Consider the following 25,963-nt stretch of genomic DNA (forward strand, 5'->3'; position numbering starts at 1 on the left):
CCCACCTTTGTAGCCTCAGAAATTTAACTTTGTTGGAACACCATGGGTGATTTGCTTTTTGTTGACATATACTGTCAAATAAAACTTTAAAAGACTTATGTATCTGAATTAAATTATTAATTAAAATGAGAAATGTAACTATCGAGGATCAGAAACTCATGAGTGTGGACAAGTACATTTTTCCTCTGGAAGACAAATCTACACAGGAAGCCAGATAGCTTGTGCATACAGGATTATATAAGAGGCATTTGCTGCTTGATTAAATGATCATTAGCTAAACCATGATACCCCAGTGCATCCTTTTCCACCACAGAGATCTCCCTTGACACCTGTTCTTGGACCACCACCCCCTGTGCTGAAGACCCCTGTGTATGTTTGCCTCCAAATCCTAAGTTTCAGTGGTTGACCTGCTACTGCATCAGATGTAAGCTTGCTTCAGCTATGTTAACACCTACCTGGTTAATACTTAATAAGGTTAAGGTCAGATCTGGAAGTATTCTTTTCTTTTAGATGACTTTGCATATGTCTGCTCTGACCTATTATATGTATTTCATAGTTCAATTTTAAGAGCTGTGAAAGCAGACTATTATAGGACTTATATTCACTTCTTTAAGAGTCTTTCATTCACTATATTTGTTTAGATTCCTTCAAGATCTGCATTGCTGATTTTTTTAGCAAACAGAACTCTGTAGCTGTGAGTCTACAAACCTTCTAATGGTCTGGGGGGTTGTCAATGCACGTTCAAGAAGGATATTTAACTCTAAAGATTAAAGCTTTTTGGAAGGAAGTTGTTAGATAAGGGGGAGGCTGAACACAGTCACATATATAAAACCTCGTTCTATACTTAACAAGCTTGAAAATATTCTTGCAAACTTGTTTGTAAGAAGCCCCCTTGGAAATTCCTGATCTCCTGGAGCTTAACTTTCCAATCTCAACATATTCCACAGTAATCAAGTGTCTGGGTAGCAAGAAAATTGGCACCTGTAACTCAGAAAGGTATATAGTGTCTGGAGTCTTTAGCAAAAGAGCTTCAAAACCTTCTCTCTGTTTTCTACCTCATACCAAAGGAGGCAGATCACTCTTGTAAAATTTATTATCTTGAAACGATAGGTGGGAGTGGTTTTGTTTTGACAGAGAGCACTCCAAGGGGCCAAGTCATTGTGGCCTCCTTTTGTTTCCTGTTTGGGCAGCTTTTTGAAACTGGTTGGACTAACTTTCCATTTTTAGTGTGTTTTCTTTCAAATATGCTAACCATGGGTGAAAGGAGGCAGAAACAAGCACTGGCCTTCATCCTCGGGGGATGACATTTTGAACAGTAGTTTGTCCTAGAACATTGACCCCTGAGGCAGGTCACGGCCCAGGGTCAGTCCTGATGGGTACCCAGGGCCTGTCTGGGAATGCATGGAAGCTGGCTCTCAGGATATTCTTCTCCAAGTGTTAGGAGAGTGCCCTGAACATCTGTAACTGTCCTCAGTAATGCATTTTAATTCCTGAGTGAGGAGATCAACGGATAGTTGAGGGGATAACCAAGGGGATGGGCTCATAAATCTGAAATTGAACAGGGTTTTTTCAACTACACATCTGGTGCGACTACGAAGTATAAGAAAGGAATAAGGATTCTAGTACATTGAAATATAAGCAATACATACCTATGCGTGTGATTGTTAATGTACACAATGGCTATAAAAGGCATATATGACTTCTAAACAAAATTTACACAAAACTGAGCTGTGCATATAATTTATTCATATTCTTACATAGAAATTTGTCATACAGGCAATAGAAAAGAATACAAGCGCTCCGTAGGAAAATCAATAAAATATTCACTAAAATTATTAGGATAATACTTAGCAACAAAAATAGCTTGAGAAAATGAATACTATTTAAATTAGACAATGTACAAGGTTTTAAAATGTTCCTATTTACAAGTCTGTGTGAGCACATGGGAAAAGGGCGTGTGGTCAGCCTGCTAGGGTTTCCCTGTGAACACGGACTTGGAGACACTGAGAGGCTCTGGTTCCCTCAACCATGCCCCAGGGTCTCCAGTCCTGGTGATCTTTGGTCTGCTTGCATTTTTGTCCCCCCCTCCCAACTCTTATTTTACAAATTCCCTAACAAGGGAGATTTCAGTTCCAACACTGAAAATTTAGTTTTTCCACAGGAATACACATGACTCTATGACAGCTGCAAAGTCATGGTTTCAAAAGGCTTTGGTCACAGGGTTTTTAAATTGGAACAGTGTTTCCCTGAGAAAATGAAGAAGTGAACTTTTCCCTACAATATTTGTAGGTTTACTTCCCTTCTTCTGTTTGTTCATTCAGCAAACTGTATAGTTTGCACTGAGTACTTCAAACCCAAAGAGGAAAACACCTTTAGGATTCCAGTGTCACTTTCCAATTCTCCAAAATTCCGGAGCTTCCCACTGCCATCTTCAGCATGTTTGGTTATAGAATCTTTATAGGACTGATAACTTACACAAACAAAGCAAAACAGGAGACTCCTTTACCTGTATCTCTCTTTTTTAAAAAAATAAATTTATTTATTTTATTTTTATTTATTTTTGGCTGCGTTGGGTCTTTGTTGCTGCACGCGGGCTTTCTCTAGTTGCGGTCAGCGGGGGCTACTCTTCGTTTTAGTGCGTGGGCTTATTGCGGTGGTTTCTCTTGTTGTGGAGCAGGGGCTCTAGGTGTGCAGGCTTTAGTAGTTGTGGCACATGGGCTCAGTAGTTATGGCGCACAGGCTTAGTTGCTCTGCGGCATGTGGGATCTTCCCGGGCCAAGGCTTGAACCCGTGTCCCCTGCATTGGCAGGTGGATTCTTAACCACTGTGCCACCAGGGAAGCCCCCTACCTGTATTTCTTTTTGATGGTTCAAATACCATTGGTTTCTGAGTGAGAATATTGTAAGTGTGCAGAAAATAGTGATTGTTTTTAAAAGTAAGAATTAAACAACTTCTAAACACCCAGAAGCAATCTGGCATTAACTTTCAGTCTTTATAATATATGACATCCTTAAATGAATTGAAAATGTGACTTTAAAGGGCCCTTGGATGTTGATGATTTGGTATTCGATTCTCTGCTTTTGTGGCATTTACAAAATCAGTTTAGGTAGATTAAAGTAAAAATAGCTATGCTGAGTATTTTAGAAAAATGCAACTTTTTTTTTAATACCTAGGAACTGGTAAAGCCAGGAACTTCTCTTATTTTACCTCATTGAAAACAAATCTATTCTCCTAAAAAAAAGATAATAAACTACCTAAAAAATCCTTTGCAATATCCAAGAAAAGTGACAATACAGAATAATTTTGAAGGATGGGATCCCGTTCTCCCTCCTGCAGCTCTGCCAGCCTGAAACAAACCGACCATCTCCTGTAAGAGAATGTCACACACACGGGACAACATGGAGGCGGTTCTGCTGAGGAGCTGGGGAAAGAGCTCAGTGATGGGCCCTGCGATGTTGACCACAGCTGTAATGTGTAACTTGCATTGATTTTAAATAAGCCAAATGGCTTATCTGAGAATTCTGGGTTGACTTTGATTTTGTGACTCTGAATTCCATTCACAAGGCTTAGTTGGTTTATAGAGATTAATTTTTTAATACTGTTAACATCATGTACAACCAAACACCAAGAATATCAATAAATATCAATAATTAGCTTTGGTCTTACTTCCTCTTTCTGGTGGACCATTCTGACTTTATAAATACAGTACAGTCTCAGTGCCAATGCCCCACTGGGGTTTAAAATTCCATAGCCAGAGCACATCACCTTGATGTGTCTTGTCACTTGTTTGGGCATGTTTTGGAGTCTGAAAGAAAAATACAAAATGAGCAAAAGAACAGATCACCGATGGCTTAGTATAAAATTTGTTACTAGTAAAATCAACAGTTTTGAGACCCTCGAAGTCAACTGGGGCAGTTAGTCAGAAATGACTTGTGACCATGGCTGTGGATGGGGGTTGCATTCACAAAGGGCTTTCAACCATCCTTTTCTTGGCTTGTAGGTAGAAGATGCGGTTTTCTTCAGGATAAGTGACTTTACTGAGGGGCATCTTATAGATGCTGGGGTTTTTCGTGGTCAGCAGGAGGAACAGTAGTGTCGCCAAACAGAAGGGCCAGGTACAAGATGGCAATCCGACCTGGAGCAAAAGAGACAAGTCACATGTTCCTTTGAGATCCTGTCGGAGGATCTCAGAGGAACCACGCTTCACTCCACTGTCATTCAGCTTAGGGGATGACTCGCTGGGGGCACTGCTCTGGACTCTGCTTGTCCCTGTGGAGACTGAGTCTAAGATCTCAGGGCATTCTGCAGCTGAAATGTCAACATGCATTCCTTAGGGTTGATGTATGTCTTTCCCTCCCTCTCATACAGCCAGACTTCCTACACTGGAAGTGCAAACATGACACCTTGCTCCCAGAGATGACACTTCGCCAACCACCAATGGCTCCTGACCACTCATCAGGTCCACAAAGCCATTTTTTGATTAGTTCAGCCCTCTCTCCCCTTGACCTCTACCCAGACTAGGTCTTGGACTCTACTTGCTTTACTTCTTTTTGTTCCATCTCTCAAAAAGACTGTAAGCTCCTTGATGGTAGCTCTTCCTTCTGTGCGTCCATGGCAACTCACGCAATTCTGAGCACACACCATGTACTTGGTTAGGTTTGGCCCTATACGTGGACCCCCAGGGTGTGATGGTACACAAACCTGACTTCACATCAATCATCTGGAAGAGTTTAAAAAAACACAGGTGCCTAGGCATCATACAAGATCTACTCTACCAGAAATGCCAAGGGACAGGGCCTGAGGATCTGCATTTTTCAAAATCTCCCAAGCTGACTCTATTTCGCAGCCTGCCCAATTCTGGCCCACAGACCAAGGTCTGTGAACCTTTGTTGGGATGTGAAGGGCCCCACAAGCTCTAAGGCATCCCATCATGCCTGTAACAGGGCTTTGACATTCCACCATAAAGATACTGTGTCTCCAGAAGGACCCTCCCAGGTAAGCTCTCAAAGCTGCTGTTGAGAGGGCTAGATGCTGTCCTAACCCAGTGGCAGCCATGACCACATCTACATGGATAAATTTATCATGAACCGGCCCTGCATCACCTGCAGTGGTCGGTGAGCAAGAGCACTGAGAGGTGGGGGACTCCAGAATACTCTGGGGATACTGGGCTCCTCAGGGGAGGGGAAGGACAAAGTCAAAGGAAGGAGAGAGTAGCAGGAGGCTCTTAATGGGCAACCATTTTGGCTACTAAATAATTCAGCCAGGGACTGCTCTTGTGGCACAGTGGTTAAGAATCCGTCTGCCAATGCAGGGGACACAGGTTTGAGTCCTGGTCCGGGAAGATCCCACATGCTGTGGAGCAACTAAGCCCGTGCACCATAACTATTGAGCCTGCGCTCTACAGCCCATGAGCCACAACTACTGAGCCCACATGCCACAACTACTGAAGCCCGCACACAGCAACTAAGACTCAATGCAGCCAAAAATAAATAAATAAATAAATAAATAAATAAATAAATAAATAAATAAATCTATTAAAAAAAAAAAATTCAGCCAGGACATGGGTCTAAAAAAGTCTTACTGATGACTGACTGGGGATTAAAAAAAGATAAGGGGTATGAAAAACTGTTGGTTTAATTAAAAAAAAAAATCTGGGTCTTTAACCAATTATTCTTTTCCTCCCTTTTCTGATTTATCAACTAATACATAGTCTCAGTTTTCTGTTTAAGTGAAAGATATTCTAAAGTCAACTTCTTGACACTCAGAGTTAAAGTATGAACTTGATAATATATTATACACCCTAAGTTTCACTTTTTTAAATCAAACAATCTGATATTTTTAGCAAGCCTGGTGATTGTAGTTTGGACTAAGGTTTACTGTGATACTGGAGGGTAAGTGAGGACAGGTGCGTCTGGCAGATGGACAGTAGTGGCTATCTGTCATGGATCCTGCCCCGGGATGCCACTGAGGTGGACTTCAGGAGGGCTTCCATATCATTGAAAACTGATCGATCACACTGATGAGAAAATGAGATTAAAGCAAACTCACCACAGCCATCAGGTTGGACATGCTGGCTCCAACATAGGCAGTGAACAGGGCTACAAAAAAAAAAAAAAAAAAAAAAGGAAAGAAGAATGCTTGGTAGGTGCACTTTTCATTACAGGAAAGACTGCCTTTAGGTATAAATCCCTGGAATGTAAACTTGGGCGTTTCACCAGCGAGCCCAGTATCCTGGTTACAAGCATGAGCTTAGAGCCAGCGGCTCTGGGTTCAAATCCAGACTCCACCCTGTAGGAGCTTGATGCCTCCTCTCGAAGTCCCCATTTCCTCACCTGTACAAGGAGGTAATAGGAATCTCTTTCTCACGGGTTGGTGTGAGTGTGAAGAAGATAATGCTTGGGCTTAGCACACAGTAAGTACTCAATAAAGGTAGCTTTTCTGTGGTACTATTTTATTGTTATTATTAATAATACTTAAGGAAAAGGCCTTCCATGGTAAATAAACTTCCCCATTATTTTATCCAAGCATAAAAATTAAAATTAAGCTTATGAATATTCCTTGAGACAGCATACAATCTCATGGCATCTGGGATTCTCAGATCAATGGTTAGAATTCACAGTTCCAAAAACTTATGGTATATATATATATATATATATATGTATATATATATATGTAGTAACTCAGAAATTGGCAGAAACTGAACACAGACCTGGGATTCCTCCACATAACAACATTTTCCCAAATACCATTAAGGTTGGCATACAGGTCAATTAATTAACGTCCTGTTTTTATTTACTTTGAACACAATTAGAGTAGGTAATTTGAGTTATATGTATGACTTTCAATGTAAAACAACAAAAACAAAGATCTCAACTAGCTAACTCAATTCCTGGGCCCAAGGGGTCTCACGGAAGCCCTTATGTTTCACAGAGGCGGCCTGAAGAATAACCTTCTTATAATGGCCACATGGTCACTTGGGCCAGCAACACTCAGTGTTAGACACACTCATCATCTGGTCCTCAAGTCCATCGAGAAGTCACATCTGCTACTCTGGGGAGTTGGGCAGCGGTGGCAGGAGGGACCTTGTGATCCTCCTTTACTTTACTATAGACTTCCATCCTTTTACCGATATTTTATATTTTTATCCTGATATTTTTTGTTTAACAGTATACCTAATTCTTTCACATCTGAATTGTCTCATGCTAATGGGAAAGGCTCATCTTTGGAAATGATCTGGGCTTCAAATCCCAGTTCTGCAATTTTGTTTGTTGTGCAACAAATCACTAAACTAGGAATCTAGTTTCATCATCTGTAAAAAGGCAACTTGAAGAGTTTTCTACAGGGAGGTAATGAATCTCAAATGAAATCATATATTTTCACAAACAGCAGCTATAAACTCATCTCTGTCACCATGGGTTGGAAGTACTGCTCTGAGCAGAAGGGTTGGAAGATTTTCTTTGCTTGGCTTTGATAATTTCATTCTTTTCCCCCCATTTAGTTCATTCATTCATTCACTCATTCAAGAAATATTCACTGGCCATTGGCTAAGTACAAGGGACACTCTGTCCCTTCTCTCCTGAGTGCCAGCTTTTCTATGACACTCCCTTGAGCACATGAGACCTTATTGACATTTCTCCTCTAGAAGTGCAATAGCTTAATACCTATTAACGCACTTTTGGTGCTCGAGTCTCATATTGTAATGCTCTTTCAATTCCCTGTTGCTTTTCTTTCTATAGTAAGAGTATCAGATTATCTAACAGTTGCTGCCCATCACTTAGGACTAGCTGGGTTGGGCTGAGAAAGCCTTACATTAGAGGTGAAGTTCTGTACACCATGGTTTGGAGGTGATGACCCTGACAGCATTCTGAGTAGCTGAGGGAGAGAAAAGGCCCTTGAGTGTGGAAGGGAGGACTGGATCCTAGTTCTTCATAGACAATGTCCCTCCCCACAGACCACCATGTGTGAGTCCTACTATGATAACCCAACCTGTAAGAAGTGATACAAAATGTGTTTACAGTTTGCACTGATAAAATGACAAAATTGAGGAGTTCCCTGGCCATGCAGTTTCTGGCTTAGGGGCACAGGGAAGGCAGCTTTACCAGGCTCTATCAGTGATTCCCAAGTCCTCTTTCTGATAAAGCCATAGGAGCTAATAAAAGAGCACCTCTGTGATAAATGTCTGCTATTTATTTACCTTGGCTGACAAGGTTGATCTTTTGTTTGGCAGTATCGGGGTGATATGCGCAAGCATAAACTTGCTGTGTGATTTTACAGTGAGATTTGCTTTATAAGAGGGACTAGAGGTCTGTCTCAAAACTTTATGTCCAAAGGTGAAAAAGACTGATAGTGCCCAGTGTGGATGAAACAGGCACTTTCATATACTGTCAGTGGCAGGGGAAATTGGTACGGCCTTTGTGGGGTGCATTTGGCATCTATTGAAATTAAAATAGGCAGAGCTGGGATTTGGGCACCAGGGAGGGTCTGGGCTCTTAACTAACTCAATATACTGACTTAACCAGTATGCTCTACTAATAATGAAAATCTGATCTATCCAAAGGAAGGGAGATGTGATAGGCAGAATAAAGGCCCCCAAAGACGTCCATGTCCTGATTCCCAGAACTTGTGAATATGTTACCTTACATGGCAAAAGGGACTTTGCAGTTGTGATTAAGTTAAAGATCTTGAGACGGAGGATTATCCTGGATTAGCCAGGTTGACCCAATGTGATCACAGGGTCCTTATCAGAAGGAGGCAAGAAAGTTCTGTCTAAGGAGTAGGATGGAGTATTTTCATTTTCTGCTTTATACTCTTCTGTATTGATTGAATTTTTGTTTGTTTTGTTTGGTACAATAGGCCTGTACAACTATAGAAGTATAGAAAGAAAATAATGGTGATATCACAGCTTTGGGAAACACACATCTGTAAACATCTTTGGCTTTTCCTTTCCCATAGTCTGTGAAGACCTTCACAGACCTTATCAACAACTCCTGTGACCAAGACAGTTTCTGCTTATCTTTAAGGATGTGCTCAGACTGTCCCTATGCTGGCCCAGACCATGCTTTCTACCAACTAGAATTCCTCCTCTTACTTTTTAGGACTTACAGAAAAGCCACCCTTTCTAGGAGGTGCTTTTTGGTGATTCTGAACTATAATGTTCCCCCAGGGATGCACTCTGCACTGTAGGTGTTTCCTGGCTCTGCATCTTGTGGTCTCCGTGGGCTTCTCTCTCTTACTCACCCGGCTTCTGTTCTCTGTACAGAAAACCGCCTGGGATCTAAAGCTTCTGAACCTCTAGCTCTTCCTAGTACTGTCTGGGTTGTACCATCAGTGTTTAATACGTATTTGTTGTTACTGCCAATACAGAAAGAATAAAGGTTTGAAACCTCAAACCAACCTCAGAATAAGGGTCTAACCCAGGTGAGCTCAGGAGGCCACATAATCTGTTTCTACCCTTCTCCTTTGCCCTAAGCTTTAAACAAGTATGGGAAAATGAGCAAAAATTTTGACAGGACTATTAGGTGAAATAGTTATGTAACTATAAAGAAACTGACAAAATGACATGTGAATGGCAACACCACAGCAACCTGAGTTTTGTTAATCTTCCTACAGCATTAGACAATCAAAATTGGATTAGGCCTTAGAAATCCTTGGTTCCATCCCATGTCCTGCCCAATGCAGGAACTCACTCTAAATCCTGCCTGACATGTAGCCCACCACTTTAATAATGGCTGGATTGATTAATCTGGTGATAAAATGACTCTAGACAAATATTTCCATGAGATTACAAAAGTTTCTGCATGTTCCAATATCTCTCCACCCCTTTGTCCCCAAGGAAGTGTCATTTCCTTCATTCTAGCACATTATCTTACATACTTTTATTTGTGTTGAATTAGGGATGCCAGAAGCTGTAAGTGAATAAGCTCCCCTTCCAATGGCCAGAGAAATCCATGGTAGCTTTTCAAATCCAAAGCACTTGAGGTCTGTTTTCACCTAAGTGCCTGAATGGTACTAAAGGGAAGGAGAGTAGTGTAGTGGGTGTAACTCTGGAAGTTGTTAGCAAATGTGGATTCTGGACTTACATTTACCCCTAATGGATGCCTTTCAGTGTGTCACTTTCTCTCTCTGCCCTTATGTAGAACCCCAACAGTAAAATGAGAAGGATGGAGTGGAGATCTCCAGAACCCTTTCTAGCTCCCATAGGCTGAGTCTGGCTAGAAAAGAGAGGTTAGAAAGGATTAATATAGTAGTTCTCAAAATGTGGTCCCCAGAGCTACAGCATCAGCACCACCTGGCACCTTGTTAAAAATGCAAACTCCTCCCCCTACCTCTAACAATGAGTCAGGGACTGGGGGTGAGACCCAGCAATCTGGGTTTTAACAAGGCTTCCAGGTGATTCTGATGTTTACTTCATTTCGAGAACAGCCGGATTAAGGTGATTCTCTAAGGGCCCATTAATACCACCTGATTCATCAGGAGACCCAACTCTATACTTATCTTGTTTCCTTTTAGTTTCTTGGGTCAAACAATTAGTATGAAGAACATAGGACAAGTCAAGTTTCTATCCCCCAACATACACATATTGTAAAATGGTTCTCTCGTCTTCAAAATGAGTAACGAGGTAGACAGAGCAGACCCAAATCCTCCCAGAGAGCGGAGGCCAGTTGCCCTGGTCCCATCCTCAGCAGATAGCAGGGGGCTCAAACTAGAACTCCTGCTCTAGTTTCTCACACAGTCCTTTCTGACTGTTTGTCCTTGATGTTGATCCCATAATCATAAGCAACCATTCCCCAGATGCACAGGATACTCACCGCAGGCAAGAGCCAGGAGGTGGGTTTGCCAGGTGAGTGCCATGAACATTCCTCCAATTGCAATGCAGGTTAGAGAGCTGTTGAAACCCCAGAGTCCAACGTAGATGTTCTCAAATGGAGCTGAAAGACTGAGGCCTATTAGGCAAGACAGGAGGAGTCAGAACTTCAGACTAAATGCAGGATGCTCTGGAAGGAGTCTGGGGGTGGGGAAGTCATCCGAGAACTCCCACTGGTCCCTTGGAAGCAGACCTTCAAGAAAGATCTGGGGTATAGAAGATGCCTGAGACAATGGATGGAGCAGAGGAGGTGCTCAGTATCTGGTAACAAGTCTTACACTCACCTGCTGCCATCCCCAGCAACGACCCGATCACAGCATGTAGGCACATGAGTGGGGAGGAGAGGAGGATGGCGCCTAGGAAGATGCCCCCTGTCCACGGATTATCACAGCCATATATCTGACCAACACCCACGGGCAGGGACTTCAGTAACTGCAGAAACAATTTAGAAAATGCGGTTGTTAAAACTACTGTACAGAAACTCATAGGGCACCCACAAACACAATGCGATGTCATTTTAGATTTAGCATATCTTATCTTTCAAGATCAGTGCTACTAATTTTTAAAATTCTCTCTCTTTCTACGGAAAAATCTCAGTCATTCTTCTGCTTTATCCCCAGAGATACACCAGCCCTTCCCTGCTGCGTGCTGAGCATGCCTTTCCCAGACACTTCACTCTCTGGCTCTACTGCTTGCACAGACACCTGGCTTTGGTCACTGATAAGCTCCCAGTGCTGTGTCACTGCTCCTCACTGATCCTGTGACGATCGACCATGCCTCCCAGTGAGGGTGGCAGGGACCACAGCTTACACTTCTATTGCTTTCAACTCTCCATCAGTTCTGAGGCCAATAAATCAATGCATCTCTATGGTCAATAGAAGTATTTTTACTCCCACGTAATTTAGTTATTAGTGCTAAGGCCAGAGACCCAAAGTCGGGTTATCTTATCCACAACTCAGAAGCAATTATTGGCAGGTTCATGAGTCAGGACCATATTTACACTTCTGTTGTTAATGAGAACATGTATTAGTTAATTAATTTTACTTTATTTTTTGTTTTTTAAAATTTATATTTATTTATTTACTTTTTATGTTTTTTTGTTTTAATTTTTATTAGTTTTTATCAAAATTTTTTAAATTAAAAATTCTTTTTATTTTTCATTATATATACATTTTTAGAGAGCTTGTATTAATTTAAACCAAGATATCCTTAGCTTATTCCAGTTATCAACAACTGCCAGTCCTCAGAACACAAAAATACACGTAAATATCACAGTTCTAGCTTTCTGGCTGAGTTCTGAATTCAGGTAATGTGCTCACAGAGTGGCAGTTCTTAGGAACAAGGTACAGGGTTTGATTCAAGCTAACAAATGATAATTCCTTATAACAACACTTCTGGTAGGGCTAGGATGGGCATAATTAGTTGTGTTAGTTCTGTTTTGACCAAGGCTATCAGTGAAAGGGGCCCTCATTAACTCCCATCTCACTCCTTCCACCTTTTGGCAAGGACCTTTGGGAGGCAGTGACTCTGATGCAGGGAGGCCAGCTTTGGCACAAGGAAGTGTCCGCTCCTTCCATGAATTAGGCTGGATCCAATGCTGGTTTCTGATGCTAGTCTGGTCCTTGCTCAGGGCACAGGATCATACTGTGAGTTTGATTCTAACCTAAGATGGGCCTAAATTCTTCCAGCCCATGCTGGATCTTCACGTCTACACAGGATCATTTCCTGTTTCTTCTAGATCAGGGAACTTGACACAGGCAAAGACCGTGTGGTCTTTTATCGCAGAACTGGACAGCAGAACTATCCCTCAGGTAGCCAGGGAAATGGGGAGTTGATGAGATGGGAAATAAATATGCTGATGTTGGAGAGGTAGTTCAGAGTGAGGAGAAGGACAAGACCCCCCTTCCCCATGTCAGCACTGTCCACTAGCAGTTTCCGTGGTGATGGAATATTCTGTATCTGTGCTGTCCAATACGTGCAGTTATTGAGCACCTGAAATGTGGTTAGTGAGGCTAAAGAACTAAATTTTAAATTTTATTTAATGTTAATTAACTTTACATTTAAATTAAAATAGCTACTGTATTAGATAAGGCAGTTTTAGTTAGTTTAACTAATGCTATTTTTTCATGGGCAGTTTTGATAAATTTTTTATTTTCCTTCTGAGTTATTTCCAAATGCTCCCATTCATTTGCTGGGCAAGAAGCTAAAGAAAAGGCTACTTGAACTCCTCACATGCTTTGACTGCTCAGCAAAGAGGACAGCAAAAGGTATTTTATAACCTGATAGCGGAAAAACCAGTCTCTTGCACCCTAAAAAAGGTAAGGTTGGTTTTCTTCTGATTTCAAGTGTTTTCTTTTTCTTTTTTTAAATAATCAAGAAACCTTAAACAGATTTATTAAATAAACAGCAATACAAAGAGCTGGAATTTGATTTGTGTTAACCAGGCTTTTAAAAATAGTGCTCTCTCTATGCACAACTGTAATGAAATACACAGCATACATCCTAGGATAGTGGTTCTCAAACTCTGGCCCACGTCACTATTATTTGGGGAGATTGTTAATACAGGCTCCTAGGCTCCACCCTGATGATTATGATTTAGGGAGTCGAGATGGAGCTTGCATTAGTATTTAAAAAACAGTGATTCTTACGCCTCCGAAGCTTGAGAAATCTGAATTACTGTACGTATTCTATGAGATCCACCATAAGAAAAAGCAGAATAGAGAGGTTCTGCAACAGGATCTAACAGTAAGCAGCCAGTTCTTTTGATTGGAGGAGGCAGGTCAGGGAGGACTTAACACCAGGCTGGAGGCCCCTGCCTCAAGGGCTGGCCTCCATCATACCCGACAAATAAGGGCCAAGTTTGAAACAGAGTGTCTGAATTTCAGTGGAGGTATACTCTGGAGTTAGCACTGCAGATTTTAGGAAAAGAGGAGGAAAAGTTAGCTTTGACCAAGTAGTCATTTAAAAAATCCCTTAGAGCCCAAAGCTTTGGAGTAGAACAAATAAGCATTTAGACGGCAAGAGGAAGGCGGCAAAGGACTTCCTGGTGGTCCAGTGGTTAAGACTCTGCTCTCCCAATGCAGGCGGCCTGGGTTTGATCCCTGGTAAGGGAACTAGATGCCGCATGCAGCAACGAAGATCCCGCATGTGGCAACTAAGACTTGGAGCAGCCAAATACGTATTAAAAAAAAAAATTCTTTAAAAAAAAAGAGGAAGGTGGCAAGGTCCCCCCAGTGCTGAGTCTCTATAAGGTTCTGATGCCCATGAATAATTAACCAGGAGGACACGGAGTGTCTTCCAGAGCCAGTGGCGGGGGTGGGGTTGGGGGGAGGGGGTGTAAGAAGATAGTGTATCTTACCTGCAGGGCACTGAGGTCAGACCAGGTGACATTGGGAACTGAGGTTACAGGTGTGAACAATTTGCTTGGGAAAAATGGATTGTAATGTCCCGTGGCAGAAAGATACATTGACAACGCCATGTTGAAGGGCAGAGTGAAGACAGGGAGGTCCCATTTGCAGAACACGGAGTTCAACGCACTTGAGAAAATTGGACTAAAAACAACAACAGAACAGAATGGAAGAATATGCATGTGAAGCCTTCCAAACTCCCAATGCCCTGGAATGGAAGCCAGGTTGACAAACTGAATCTCTATACTGTGGAGGGGCTTTGTTTCATTGGCAAATATGTCCCTAAAGTGTTGTGTTGCCAAACTTTTCACAGAAAAACAAACAAACAAACAAACAAAAAACCCAAACCCAAACACACCTGGAATAAATCCTGTCATAGAATAATTCTTACATACAGTCAAAAATAAACTCTCAGCTTATTTGGCTTGTGGAAAATTATGCTCTGGGTTTGCTCACAGTGAGTTATAAATCTAGGTTTTAAAAATATTTTTGAAGTATTTAAGACATCTGAAAAAGATATTGTCTAAACAGTTAAAGCCCCTTCTGTAACCTACTTGATCATATGCATCTCCCTCCCCACCAGAGGCAACCTTGATCTTGAACTTGTATACCATCTCCACGAGTCTTAGTATATTTAGTCTTGAAAAAGAAAAACAATGGTCCCAGGGAGGATGCAGGTGGTGTGGACTGGAGGAAAGAGATCTTAAACTCAGGAGGGCAGAGTTTTAAGTCCTTGAGCAGTTGAACTGTGTGGCCGAGGGCAGGGAGGTACTTTCCGTTCCCTCGTCTGTAAACTGGGAGATTGGATTTTATGGTCTCTGGGCCCATTTTGTTCCCTCACTTGTTGATTCAATCAAGGAGCCATCACTTTAAGGTCAGAATCCCAGGTTTCCGGAACTGGGGGAGAGGGTGAGTGACCACGTGCAGGTGATGCCTTGTGCCCTTGAGCCTTATCTTCAGGATAGGTGGGAAGTCCCTCCTGAGCAGGTTGGCCGTGCCGGCAGGTTCTCCTCCACACATCTGTGCTGCAGCCAGGGCGCGCACACTCCATAGTGGGCTGCACATATCATTTGTGTGGATACTAGTATTTTATATTCTGAATATACCATGGTAAGAAGGAAATGTTTGTTTTCAAAAAAGAAAAAAAGGATTTAAGACAGTGTCAATGTAGAAACTAGTTTGAAGGATTTAGGGTTAAAAAAGGAATTGAATTTAGTAAAGAATTATTTTGAAGGGGACAGGGGCAGGTGGTAAGGGGAGTTCATACAGGCACAGGGGTTCTCAGTGAGGTCCCTGGATCAGCCACATCAGCATCATCTGGGAAGTTGTTAGAGATGCAGATTCTGAGGCCCTGCCCCAGATGGACTGAATCAGGAAGCGTGGGGGAGGGAGCAGCAGTCCGTGTTTTAACAGGCCTGGCAGGTGATCCTGATAGTGTGCATGTTGGAGGACCACTGATGTGGGGAGTGGCTCTCAACTTTGGTTGTACTTTAGAACCTCCTGGGAGCCTTCAAAACTCCCAGCGCCCTGGAAACACCCCAGACCAATTACATCAGAGTCTTGTGGGGGGGCGGTTGTGATGTGTGTGTGGAGGCCACACGCATCGGTGTGTTTGAATGTTTCCAATAGACATATCCTGAATCTAAATTTTAAAATATATTTTTCTACAAATTGTGTTATATACATAACATGAAATTTACCATTTAAACCATTTTAAAGCATTCAGTTTAGCAGCATTAAGTACATTCACATTGTTGTACAACTATTACCGCCATCCATTCACAGAACATTTTTCATTTTGCAAAACGGAAACTCTATACTCCCTAAATAATAACTTCCCCCATTGCCTCCTCCCCCTATACATTTTTTCAAAAAGGCATTTCGAAAACCAGGTACAACTTACCAAGTCATGGACATAGCAGATACAGGGAATAACAGCCACCAGAAATAGTTTCCCTTGTCTGAAAAGACAGCCATGAGGATTCCCACCAGGGTGGCATTGTAGCCCTGGAGCCCTGCTGCAATGGCGGACCTGTGGGCAAAAGGCACAGCTTGGACACCTTCCAGGAGGATGTTGGCTGGAGGTGCACATAAATGACACTTGTAACTTCCAGATAATATTTACATTTGAAAATGAGATTATATTTAGGATTTTATTGCAAAGTCTGTAGATGACAAATACTAATAAAAGCATGAAAAAGTAAAATATACATAGATAAAATGCAAATGTGCACATAGAACAACCCCTATAGAGGTGTCATAGCTAAAGATAGAATTCCAGCATCTAGGGGAGGAAAGGGAAATCAGCAATCCAGCCTATTTTGCTTCCTTTTACCCTTTCATTCCAAAAGTTACTATTTCTTTTAAATCGTTAGGACCTCTGACTTGAATAGAGCTTTGATTTGAAACTGTTTCCTAAGTCTGATTTTCTTGGTGAGAGATGTAAGATTCTTAAAATGTAAATTTACTTCCATGGTGTCTTTGATCTTATAAACACAAATCTTCCAACTTAGCATATTTTCATCTTCCTGTGCTTCCATTTTGTTGTCTCCAGATACACATTTTCAAGTTATTGCAAAGAAAAACAATTACTTTTACTTGGCAAATTACTCCATTTAATTATGTGCATATTTAGCACCTAATTCTTTCTTGGGTCCTTTTTGCTTCCCAGCATTTAACCTCACTTCTAAATGTTGTCCTGGGTAAGTTTCTACTCCTGACCAAAATGGTTCCCATTTCATATTTGGGGACAAGAAACTCCAAGTGAGAAATGGAATGATTTCTATGGAATAAGCCCCAGGGCTGACAAGCCAGGCCCCCCAGGGCTCTGAGAGTTGGCACCTTGAAGATACCCAGCATTCAAGGATGAAGTCTGTAGGAGTCACGGGTGTGCAAATGGTGAAGTGGGTGAGTGAGGTTGAACACAGGGCCTGAGGGGGAGGTGATGTAGCAATGAGTCACGCTACAGGGCAGTACAGGATGGTGTGAAAGCTTCTCCCGGCCTGTTTGTCCCTGGAGCAGGAGGCACCAGTTCAACAGCAGGGTGATATTCATCTGGGCAAGAGTATTAGAGGTGAGACTCCGTGCTCAAAAGCCCTTTGTCTCCCTTAAATAATCCTTCAGGATATGTAGCAGGTGATGTGACTTGTATTGGTTTAACCCAGGAAATGATAATTGAGGCCATACCTGATGGCAGTGGAGAGCTATGCAAGGCTTGTCCTCTCAACAACTGACTTTCAGATTTAAGGCTTGAGTTTGATCAACAAAAAGTTAACTACAATGCCTACATGTTGTGGAATGCCATAGTTTCAGCAACAGGAAGATGTGTATTCACTTAAAGCAGAGGATTACCTTTTTAATGTGCCCTTTAGGACCGAGGAGTGTAAAAGAGATCTGAAAACTAACACATGTAAATATAGCTTGTCTTTTAAACCAGTGGTCCCCAACGTTTTTGGCACCAGGGACCGGTTTCATGGAAGGCGATTTTTCCACAGACTGGGTTGGGGGGATGGTTCAGGCGATGGGGAGCGGCAGATGAAGCTTTGCTTGCTAACCCACCACCCACCTCCTGCTGTGTGGTCCGGTTCCTAACAGGGGGTGTTGGGGACCCCTGTTTTAAACCATACTTGATAAGGAAAATGGGTCAACTTCTACTGTGACAAAACAATGAAGAAGATTTGATATGATACAATCCTGGACCACACCTCCAAACTGGACAGTGTTTCTTGATGTGCATTAGAACAGAATTTGACCTAAGGTACAAAATCACCCTCCATAGAGAACAAGTAGGCTCCTTGGACCTGATGGGAAAGTGGAGCATTTTCTGACTCTCTCCCCGAGAAGCCCCTTAGGCAGTTTACAGTAAGTGTTACAGGAGCTTAGCTGTATAATGACCATCCACTGGGGATGATGCATGGATCCTGGACACCTAGAAGACCAGCAGCCTCCCTGAAGGAACTGGTCAGGCAGGAGCCGTCTCCTCCCATGGTAGGAATCAGCTCATCAATTCTTCAGTGGCAGATAGTTTATAAAGTACACGCTATTTTTAGCCTAACACATAGTTCAGAAGACACGCTAACATTACTTAAGTCAGAACTTGCTTACTTGGAATTTATGTCAGTTTGTCTCTCTGGAAGCTGAGCTAATCTTTGCACTGTCCATGAAGAATGAATTTACTAAACTAAGCATGGAAATAAGATATAATGGGATTAGTGGGATTTTTAAGCCACTAAAACTTTTCCTGCACCCATATTCATTTTTTGCGAATAAACAAAATACTGATGATAAATAATTGATCAATCATTAAAGCAGATCCCTTTGGACCCTACCCTTGGAATTACTTATAGCTTTGTTCTGGTTACCATGTAGTGCCAGGAGGATCTGGCATCATTCAGACTGGCCGCTTATTCAGGTACAACGAATAAGAGGCTATAAATGATTTCCTGACCTCTGACTAAAGGCACATATAAAGCATTCTGTGGAATAAAGGTGGATTCTCCTGGGGAGGGTGGGGCTTTATCACTGTTGCCCACAGTCACCAGTTGGCTCCTGTGTTCTAAGAAGCAACAAGCGGAGGCTTGGAGGGACACGCCTACCTGTCCTGACCGAGCAACAGGGCCGTCAGGGTGGAGACCACAGTTCCCACACAGCCACTGAGCGCCCACCAGGGGTTCTGGACCAGGAGTCCCACCAGAATCAGGATTCCGCTGATGGGGTTGCTGACAAACACCACTTGGGATATGCCCCGAAGGACCCAGTCGACGAACTGGAGCGCCTGGGGTTTGTCTGGAAGAGATGAGACGGGCAGAGCTAAGGAAACAGCGAGGCAAATGGGGCTCCTTCCCAAGTCCAGGGCCCACCCTGAGCAAAATCCCCTCTCATGAAGGTGAAGCTAATTTTTGATATTCCTTGAAGCTTTTTCTCTGAACCCTTTCCCCTTAGTGACCTTCAGATCCCTGAAAGCAACCAGTTTCTTTCCTCTCAATCCAACTGCCCCTACTAGAACCTCAGTTCCAGAAAGCATCGAATGCACTTATTTACCATGCTTAGAGGTTCAGATTCATACGCCAAAGGAATGAATTACCAATGGTAAAATTTCAGTTTTTAAGTACCGAAATTATAAGGAGGAACCAGGTGCCTTCCTCTGATATGAACCGGACTGCGGCCCTGACCACTATCTCCATTAAAAAAAATTTGAAGAAGTTTGCCGGTTAGAAGATAAAAAGTTAATAAAGGGAGAGGAAAGAGATAGATAGAAGGTAGGGGAGTATAACTAAAGATATGACTAGAAGAACCAGCAAACCATTTCCCCCAAAGCCACTGCTCCAAGGGATGGAAGCGTAAATACCTTTAAGCCAGTTGGCAAATTCTTTCATATCACTAGTTATGTAGCCAAGTGCCTTGGGGAGGCATCTTCTCTTGCGAACTGGTGGACCCTGATTTCCACCCTGGTCCAGTTTAACCACAGTGGGGCTGTCCTCCATGGATAGCTCTTCCTCTGGCTCCTTAAGGAAAGAACAGAGCTCATAAACATCCTAATGCAGAACACTTCGGACTGGCCAGTGTGGGACCTGGTCACAGTAGCCACAGAGGATGAGTTTAAAGGCACTTCATCTGGACCATGACATCCCATGAAACTAAGAAAGCACCATTTTCCTCTTGAAATGTTGTCACGGAGATTATTACCAAGACCCAAACCCCGTACTACTTTTGTCATCACTGTTTTCAATGCCACCATGAAAAAAGTTTCTGGTCTTTAATTTCATAAGGTTCAGTTTCTAGCTCAACAAATATTTATTGAGCACCTATATCCTACACTCAAAGAGCTCAGTCTAGTGGGAAAGACTGAAAAATAGTTAATTTCAACATAAGGAGTCAGATAATGATATAGAAATAGCTAAGTACTTAAGCTTCTTGCTGCCAATGAAAGGAGCCAGATGTCAGGTTACAGACCAATCAGCTACTTTCCAAGACAAGCAGCCATTTTAAATTAAATTTTTATTTTACAAAAAAGAGTTTTGTTTTTAAAAGTTTGAAAGAGAAGAAATGTTTACAAAACAGTTTGTGTGTGTTAGCACAGCCTAAGAAAACCGCCTCATACTCACTCTCCAAGTCAAAGATTGCTTGACTATGTCATCACATCAGGCAACTGCCTCAGATATTCTTTATTTTTGGAATTTGTTATTTAAATGTTTAAAGACTGGAAAAATAATATTCCACAAAGGTGTAGAAAATGGGAAAAGTGGAGGCGGACCAAGCTGTTGAAAACCAAAAAATTACAATCTAAGAATTGTATGCTGTAAGAATGTACAGGGCATACAGCATGCCTCGGGGAAATACTAACAGTATAACCGTGACTGGGGCTCACTATGAGACTCTTCACTTCTCATGATAAGTGTTAATAGGAAAGCACCAGCATCAACAGAATATGGTACCCTGTAGACAAAAATGAAGGTTTTATGGTGCCGATGGTAGATATAAAAGAATACCAATGATGTCATCCCAGAAGCAGGCAAAGGGAGAAAGACAATGGCAAAACTACCTTGAGTTTGCAAGAAAAGCAAGGAGCACAGCCAGGCCAGTGTGAAGTAGGGGAACACCAAAACCATCAGACCCGGGAAGGCACAAGTGTGGAATGTGGAAGCCACAGGCAAGTAAGACATGACCAAGGAAATACCCAAAACTCGTTCAGTTAAACCAGCTCGTCTTCTCTCTGTGGCCAGGCTGTGAATAAGGGGTTCTCGTGGCTATTTTTGGTCCCATTGTTGTTCCATTTACCATAGCCAACAAACGGCTATTAACAGATAATAAAAGTTATGGCTTTTTAAATTTTTATTTTTTGCAATCCAGATTTTAGTTTTGGCTTCTATTAATCCCAGCACAGAAATCAATGTAACATTTTTTATTGAGTCACAATTTCACTTCAATTGTATTATTTCATTGCCCAACTAACCATTCTGCTTTTGAACAATGGCCAACCATTCCACAAAGCAGAAGCTGTTTATGCAATGCATTCTCGACCAAGGTCATTTTGTCTTGGCAAAATAGTGATAGAAACCAGCATTTGTGAGACTTCCAATGAACATTTGCATTAAGAAATTCTTAAACTGAAAACTGCTGGAGGTCAGGAACCAAAACTAAGTCTACATGGAGCTCAGCTGGCCCGAAAGTTAAACAAGGAAAACTGTTTGAATTATTAAGCAATTGTGAAAAATTGGATTTTATTTCATAAACTAAGTGATGACTATCATTTATTTTTATTTATCTCCCTCTTTAAACATCATAACTGAAAATATTGCTTGGAAAGCCCTTTCCTCAGCTACAGTGACCCCATTCTCAAAGCCATGCATCTTATGAGAGGCATCAGCCTCCAGTCCAGGCAATGACAAGAAATTGCCTTGAGTTTCTGTAACTGAGTAGATCTGGCCCTACAGAGGCAGCACCGAATGAAAACATTAAAGTGGACATTTTCCATCAAGTACAGAAACAATTAGGTATATGGGTTATTCCAGGGTGAACAAATTCATGTTCTCAAAATTTCCAGCATTTATTTATTTATTTTAGAGGGTTTTAAATACCTCATCACCTCAGAGATTTTGGAGATACAGATATGAAACCTGATATTCTAACTGGCCAGACATGACTGAGAACCTGACTGGCCAGAGTTCCCTGCCTAGCCACCAGAAGTTGGATAAAGATTGAATCATTTATCTGAATCCACAGCCCAACATATAGAAGGCTTGCTGTGCTTTGTCTTTCCAGTATCCACATATTGGTGTAGGTTGTGCGGTTGCCATGTCCTGGAGAGAGGGGTCTTCTCATGAGTTAAGCAGACAGTTGCTGCTGTGGCCGAACCCCCCGGGAACAATTTATTCTGAACTCCTGAATACTCTGGAGCCCTGGGAACCTTGACTACTTGCTCCAGAACTTAGGCATGAGAATTGGTTATGAGAAACCAGCAACTTAAAGGTTGTGGTTCACCCTAGAATTTTATCATGCTAGACTGTTTGCATTTCTTTAGGGAACTTTAAGAATCCACACATCCTAATTGGAAAGGCAATGCAGGGTGATAAAGCAGGAACTTAAACTGATGCTCAAACTTCTCAAATCTAAGTAGGTCATTAAATTTCAACTAAAAAGACAGGACCAGAAAACAAGGAAGAAACTCTATAAAATAAGAGGAGCATAAGTTAAAAATCCCAGACTACTTTTTCCTAGCTTTTCCATGGTTGTCAAAACTCTGCAGCACAAAGGTCCAGCATCCAACCCCAGATGAGTGTCTTGTGACTTTCTTGACCAAGACCCCTGTGCATCTGGCTCAGCCCAAGCTGCACTGCTCAGCAGAGCATGAGGACCCACTTCCCAGGCTCTGTTCAGAAAAGACACAGCAGAGTCACAGAGACAGAAGCTGCACAAAGGTAGCATATCTGTTCTGGTGGCCCATGGGCCAGGGCCAAGCTTAGCCAGGGGAAGCCTCTGCGCGCTGCCTCACCAGCTTTTTTTCCAAAAGGGTCCCTCCAAAGAGGACCAGGAGGGGCGTCACCAGCGGCGCCAATCAAAGACCGTCCATTCATCCTTCCTTTCTTTCCATACATGACAAAGGGCAAAAATAGATGAATCAGCAGGATTCGTGCCCTGGCTGTGATGTGAAATGCAAGGTAGAGAGAGGCAGGAGCTCTCCCAGGGAGTTCCTGGGGAGAGGAGACCTTAACAGAGAAGGCCGACTTCTCCATAAGCAAGAGCTCCATCAGCGAAGAGAGACGATGAGCTGACTGCAGACACTGAATGTTCATTTTACTTCCCTTAAAACAAAAGAAAAAAATGGCAAACCATCCTGCACAGAGACCTATGCATAGATTTTGTTCTGCTGCATTTCTCCGCTGTCAGGAAGCTGACAGATCTGAAGCTTGTTCCAGAAGGAGGGGTGGGCTTCAGGCTCTGAAACACTTCAGGCAAACTGTTAGGGCTCCATCTTGGGGGTCAAAGCCAATGCCACAATTTCCCTCAGCCTTGATCTTTACCAATGTGAGAAGGAGAAGGCCTGGTATGGGTTCTATTTTCTGTGATGAGATGCTAGCCTCACTTTGCATGCATAGCAAAAGCCCAGTCTAAGAAACTGCTAAATGGCATTTTTTCCCCCTTGTATCTGAGTAGGAACTGTTAAAAATTGGACATCACCTTGTTTATAATAAACAATTCTTAGTTGAATTCAACAAGTGTGGCAACTTTTTGTTTCCTTTTTTTTTTTTAAAAAAACTTCCATCACATCCAAGGATAGTATTCTTCCTTCAGAGGTCCCAGGAAAGTCATATGTGTGGTATTTCTTTATTTTTTTTTCTTCCTCTTTTATTTAATTTTTACTTTCTTCTACTGGCTTGGTTTGAAATCTGAAAATTTACACTCTACTAGAGTGACTCAGAAAAATCCACAACCGTGGAAAATATTACTGACATGTCTTAGGAAAAAACTGTGTATGTGTATGTGTATGTTTATCCATGGTTAAACAATCTGGCTAATACCTGACCAGTGGGTTGCATTATGTATATTTTTGTTTGATAAAGAACAACATCCAGAAACCCAACTGTAAGGCACTCATCTTATACACAGTTTTAAAAAAAAGAAAGAATGAATGAAATAAAAAGGAAAGAAAGAGACAGGTAGGACTGTCACATTCCCCTTTCACATTTCCCCACCACCAAAATCACCACGTCTTGGAGAATGACATCCTTGAGCTCAACAATGATATTTCCTTAACCAAGAGAGAGAGAGAAAAAGTTGAGAGAGCATATAATTCGAGGCTTCATTTTATAGAAGAGAAAACTGGGGTCCAGAGTGGGGACCATCCACGTTCACTCAGCAGGGTCCGCCTAAGGGAATAGGTAAGCCTTGGTGGCTCTTCGTCTTCCAGGCTGGAGCCACACACATTGATGCCCCCAAGATTCTATTCAAGTCAACACACAGTGAAGGGGCAGCTTCTGAATGGCGGGATGCAAGGGGTGTTAGGGTTCAGTGACACAGTAGACACAGCCTGTCTTCGTGGCCTCCCTGACATAACCCTGGGGAGGGGGTGTTGAACAGCAGCAAAGGGCTCTGCTACGCCTGGTTTCACCTCATGCCCTTGCCCGAAGCAGTGACTCTTCTGACAAACAAACATCTCACCGTGCCTCAAAGTAAGCCTCACTCTCCTGTATCGCTGACATATCTACAACAAGGCCTATATGTGCTGAAGTTAACATCCCAAGAATATTCTGGAAGCTGCACCCGATGAGCTTACAGCAGGAGGCAGAAAACACTTTTCATAGCCCAGATCACTAGTACAACAAAGCAGTACTCATCATTCTGAAATATCAAGATTTCAGTTAAACGACATTCCTTGTTTTATTACAGGAAGTACAACTCATTCTATTGTCAGCATATGTTAGAAATTTGTACAATTAGAGAGCACTGAATGTTGTTAATTTTCTATGCCTCAAGTATCACTTTTAAAAATAATACAAAGTTTCGGATATAGATATAGAAGAAAGCATATAAACATTCATGCTCTATCATAAATAGAATTTTCAGCATTGACATTTATCTGATACTTACAGTAATCTTTATTTTAGTTAGTTTTTGATTCTAAGCAGTGAGAGGTGCTCAGGTTTCTCTAAAGCTCTAACCAGAAACAAAGAAAATGCTGTCAGCTATCCTGTCTCCAGATTAAAACACTTCTCTCCTCAGAACGCACTCCCCTAGAAGCGTTGAGGTCTGAATTCCACATCAGAAAGGGTAGCTGCAAAGAAGCTGCCAAATTCGTGCCTGTAGTGGGACTGACTCATTCTCCCAATGGGTGTTCCAGCGCCCTCCCTCCAGCACGACAGCACATAAAACCATAGTTGGAAAGGGCCATTCCCAGTACCCACTTTTTTTTTTTGAGTCGTATTGATACATCTCCAATTTTACTTGTTTCAAAAACACAGCCTGAAACTCCTGTAGAGCGTCGGTGAGCTCAGAGTCCTTTAGCACCTCAAGTGGCCTCCTTGCTGAAACCCTCTTCCACACGGAACTCCGTGCTGGTCCACCCTGCTGTAGAAACCATGAACCAAGACGCTGCTTGCAAGCGTCCAGGAAGAAGCCCGTGGTTTGGGTAAATGGCTTCCTAGTATACCAGAAATCTGTTTTTGCTGCTTTTACTCAGTTCCAATCATCTGAACATATTTCTCCCATTAAAAAAAGAAAAGCGAAAAAGAGCAAAAATTAGAGAGGTCTAAGAAGACAACCCCCCGACAAGGAACAGTTAGACATGAACAGAGATGAGGAGAGTACTCACACTGCAGCTGGCTTCCTGGGCAGAAGGCACTGGCTGATAAAGCCCTGCTGGGCTCTATTAAAAGGGAGGTGCTTAGGAGGAGGGTGCTGGGGGAGGCACCCAGCACTTTGATACTCAGAACCCACTCTGCATAACTGTGCTTCTTTTTTTCTCCTCCCACTTCAGGCACCAGGGCCAAAGTACTGCCGAGCAACTGGCCCCCTGTCCTGTGCCTTCTGTCTGTCTGTCTCTGTTCTTGATTGGGTGCCAGCAGCTTTGCCATCGTTTCTGCGGGTTCCCAGGTCTTTGTCCAGCAGCAATCCTGCTCAAGCTCATTGTTGTCTTCCCCGTGCTGTTTCCTCTAGCGCCTACCCTCACCCTGAGATATTCTGGGGAAGATTGGTA

At 42.4% G+C, this 25,963-nt stretch overlaps 1 protein-coding gene across 1 annotated transcript; it reads right to left on the bottom strand.

The window, feature by feature from the left end:
* Positions 1-1,776: 1,776 nt before the first annotated feature.
* On the bottom strand, positions 1,777-25,662 carry SLC14A1 (solute carrier family 14 member 1 (Kidd blood group)). Its single transcript, XM_061169487.1, has 9 exons — positions 25,580-25,662; positions 19,619-19,775; positions 18,867-19,056; positions 16,175-16,303; positions 14,223-14,415; positions 11,149-11,296; positions 10,809-10,943; positions 6,049-6,098; positions 1,777-4,135 (listed from the first exon to the last, which is right to left on the bottom strand). The coding sequence occupies exons 2-9, from the start codon at positions 19,752-19,754 to the stop codon at positions 3,962-3,964; spliced, it is 1,155 nt and encodes a 384-aa protein (XP_061025470.1). The 5' UTR covers positions 19,755-19,775; positions 25,580-25,662; the 3' UTR covers positions 1,777-3,961.
* Positions 25,663-25,963: the final 301 nt, after the last annotated feature.

Source organism: Eubalaena glacialis, chromosome 15, assembly GCF_028564815.1.
Source record: "Eubalaena glacialis isolate mEubGla1 chromosome 15, mEubGla1.1.hap2.+ XY, whole genome shotgun sequence".
Classification (NCBI taxonomy): Eukaryota; Metazoa; Chordata; class Mammalia; order Artiodactyla; family Balaenidae; genus Eubalaena; species Eubalaena glacialis.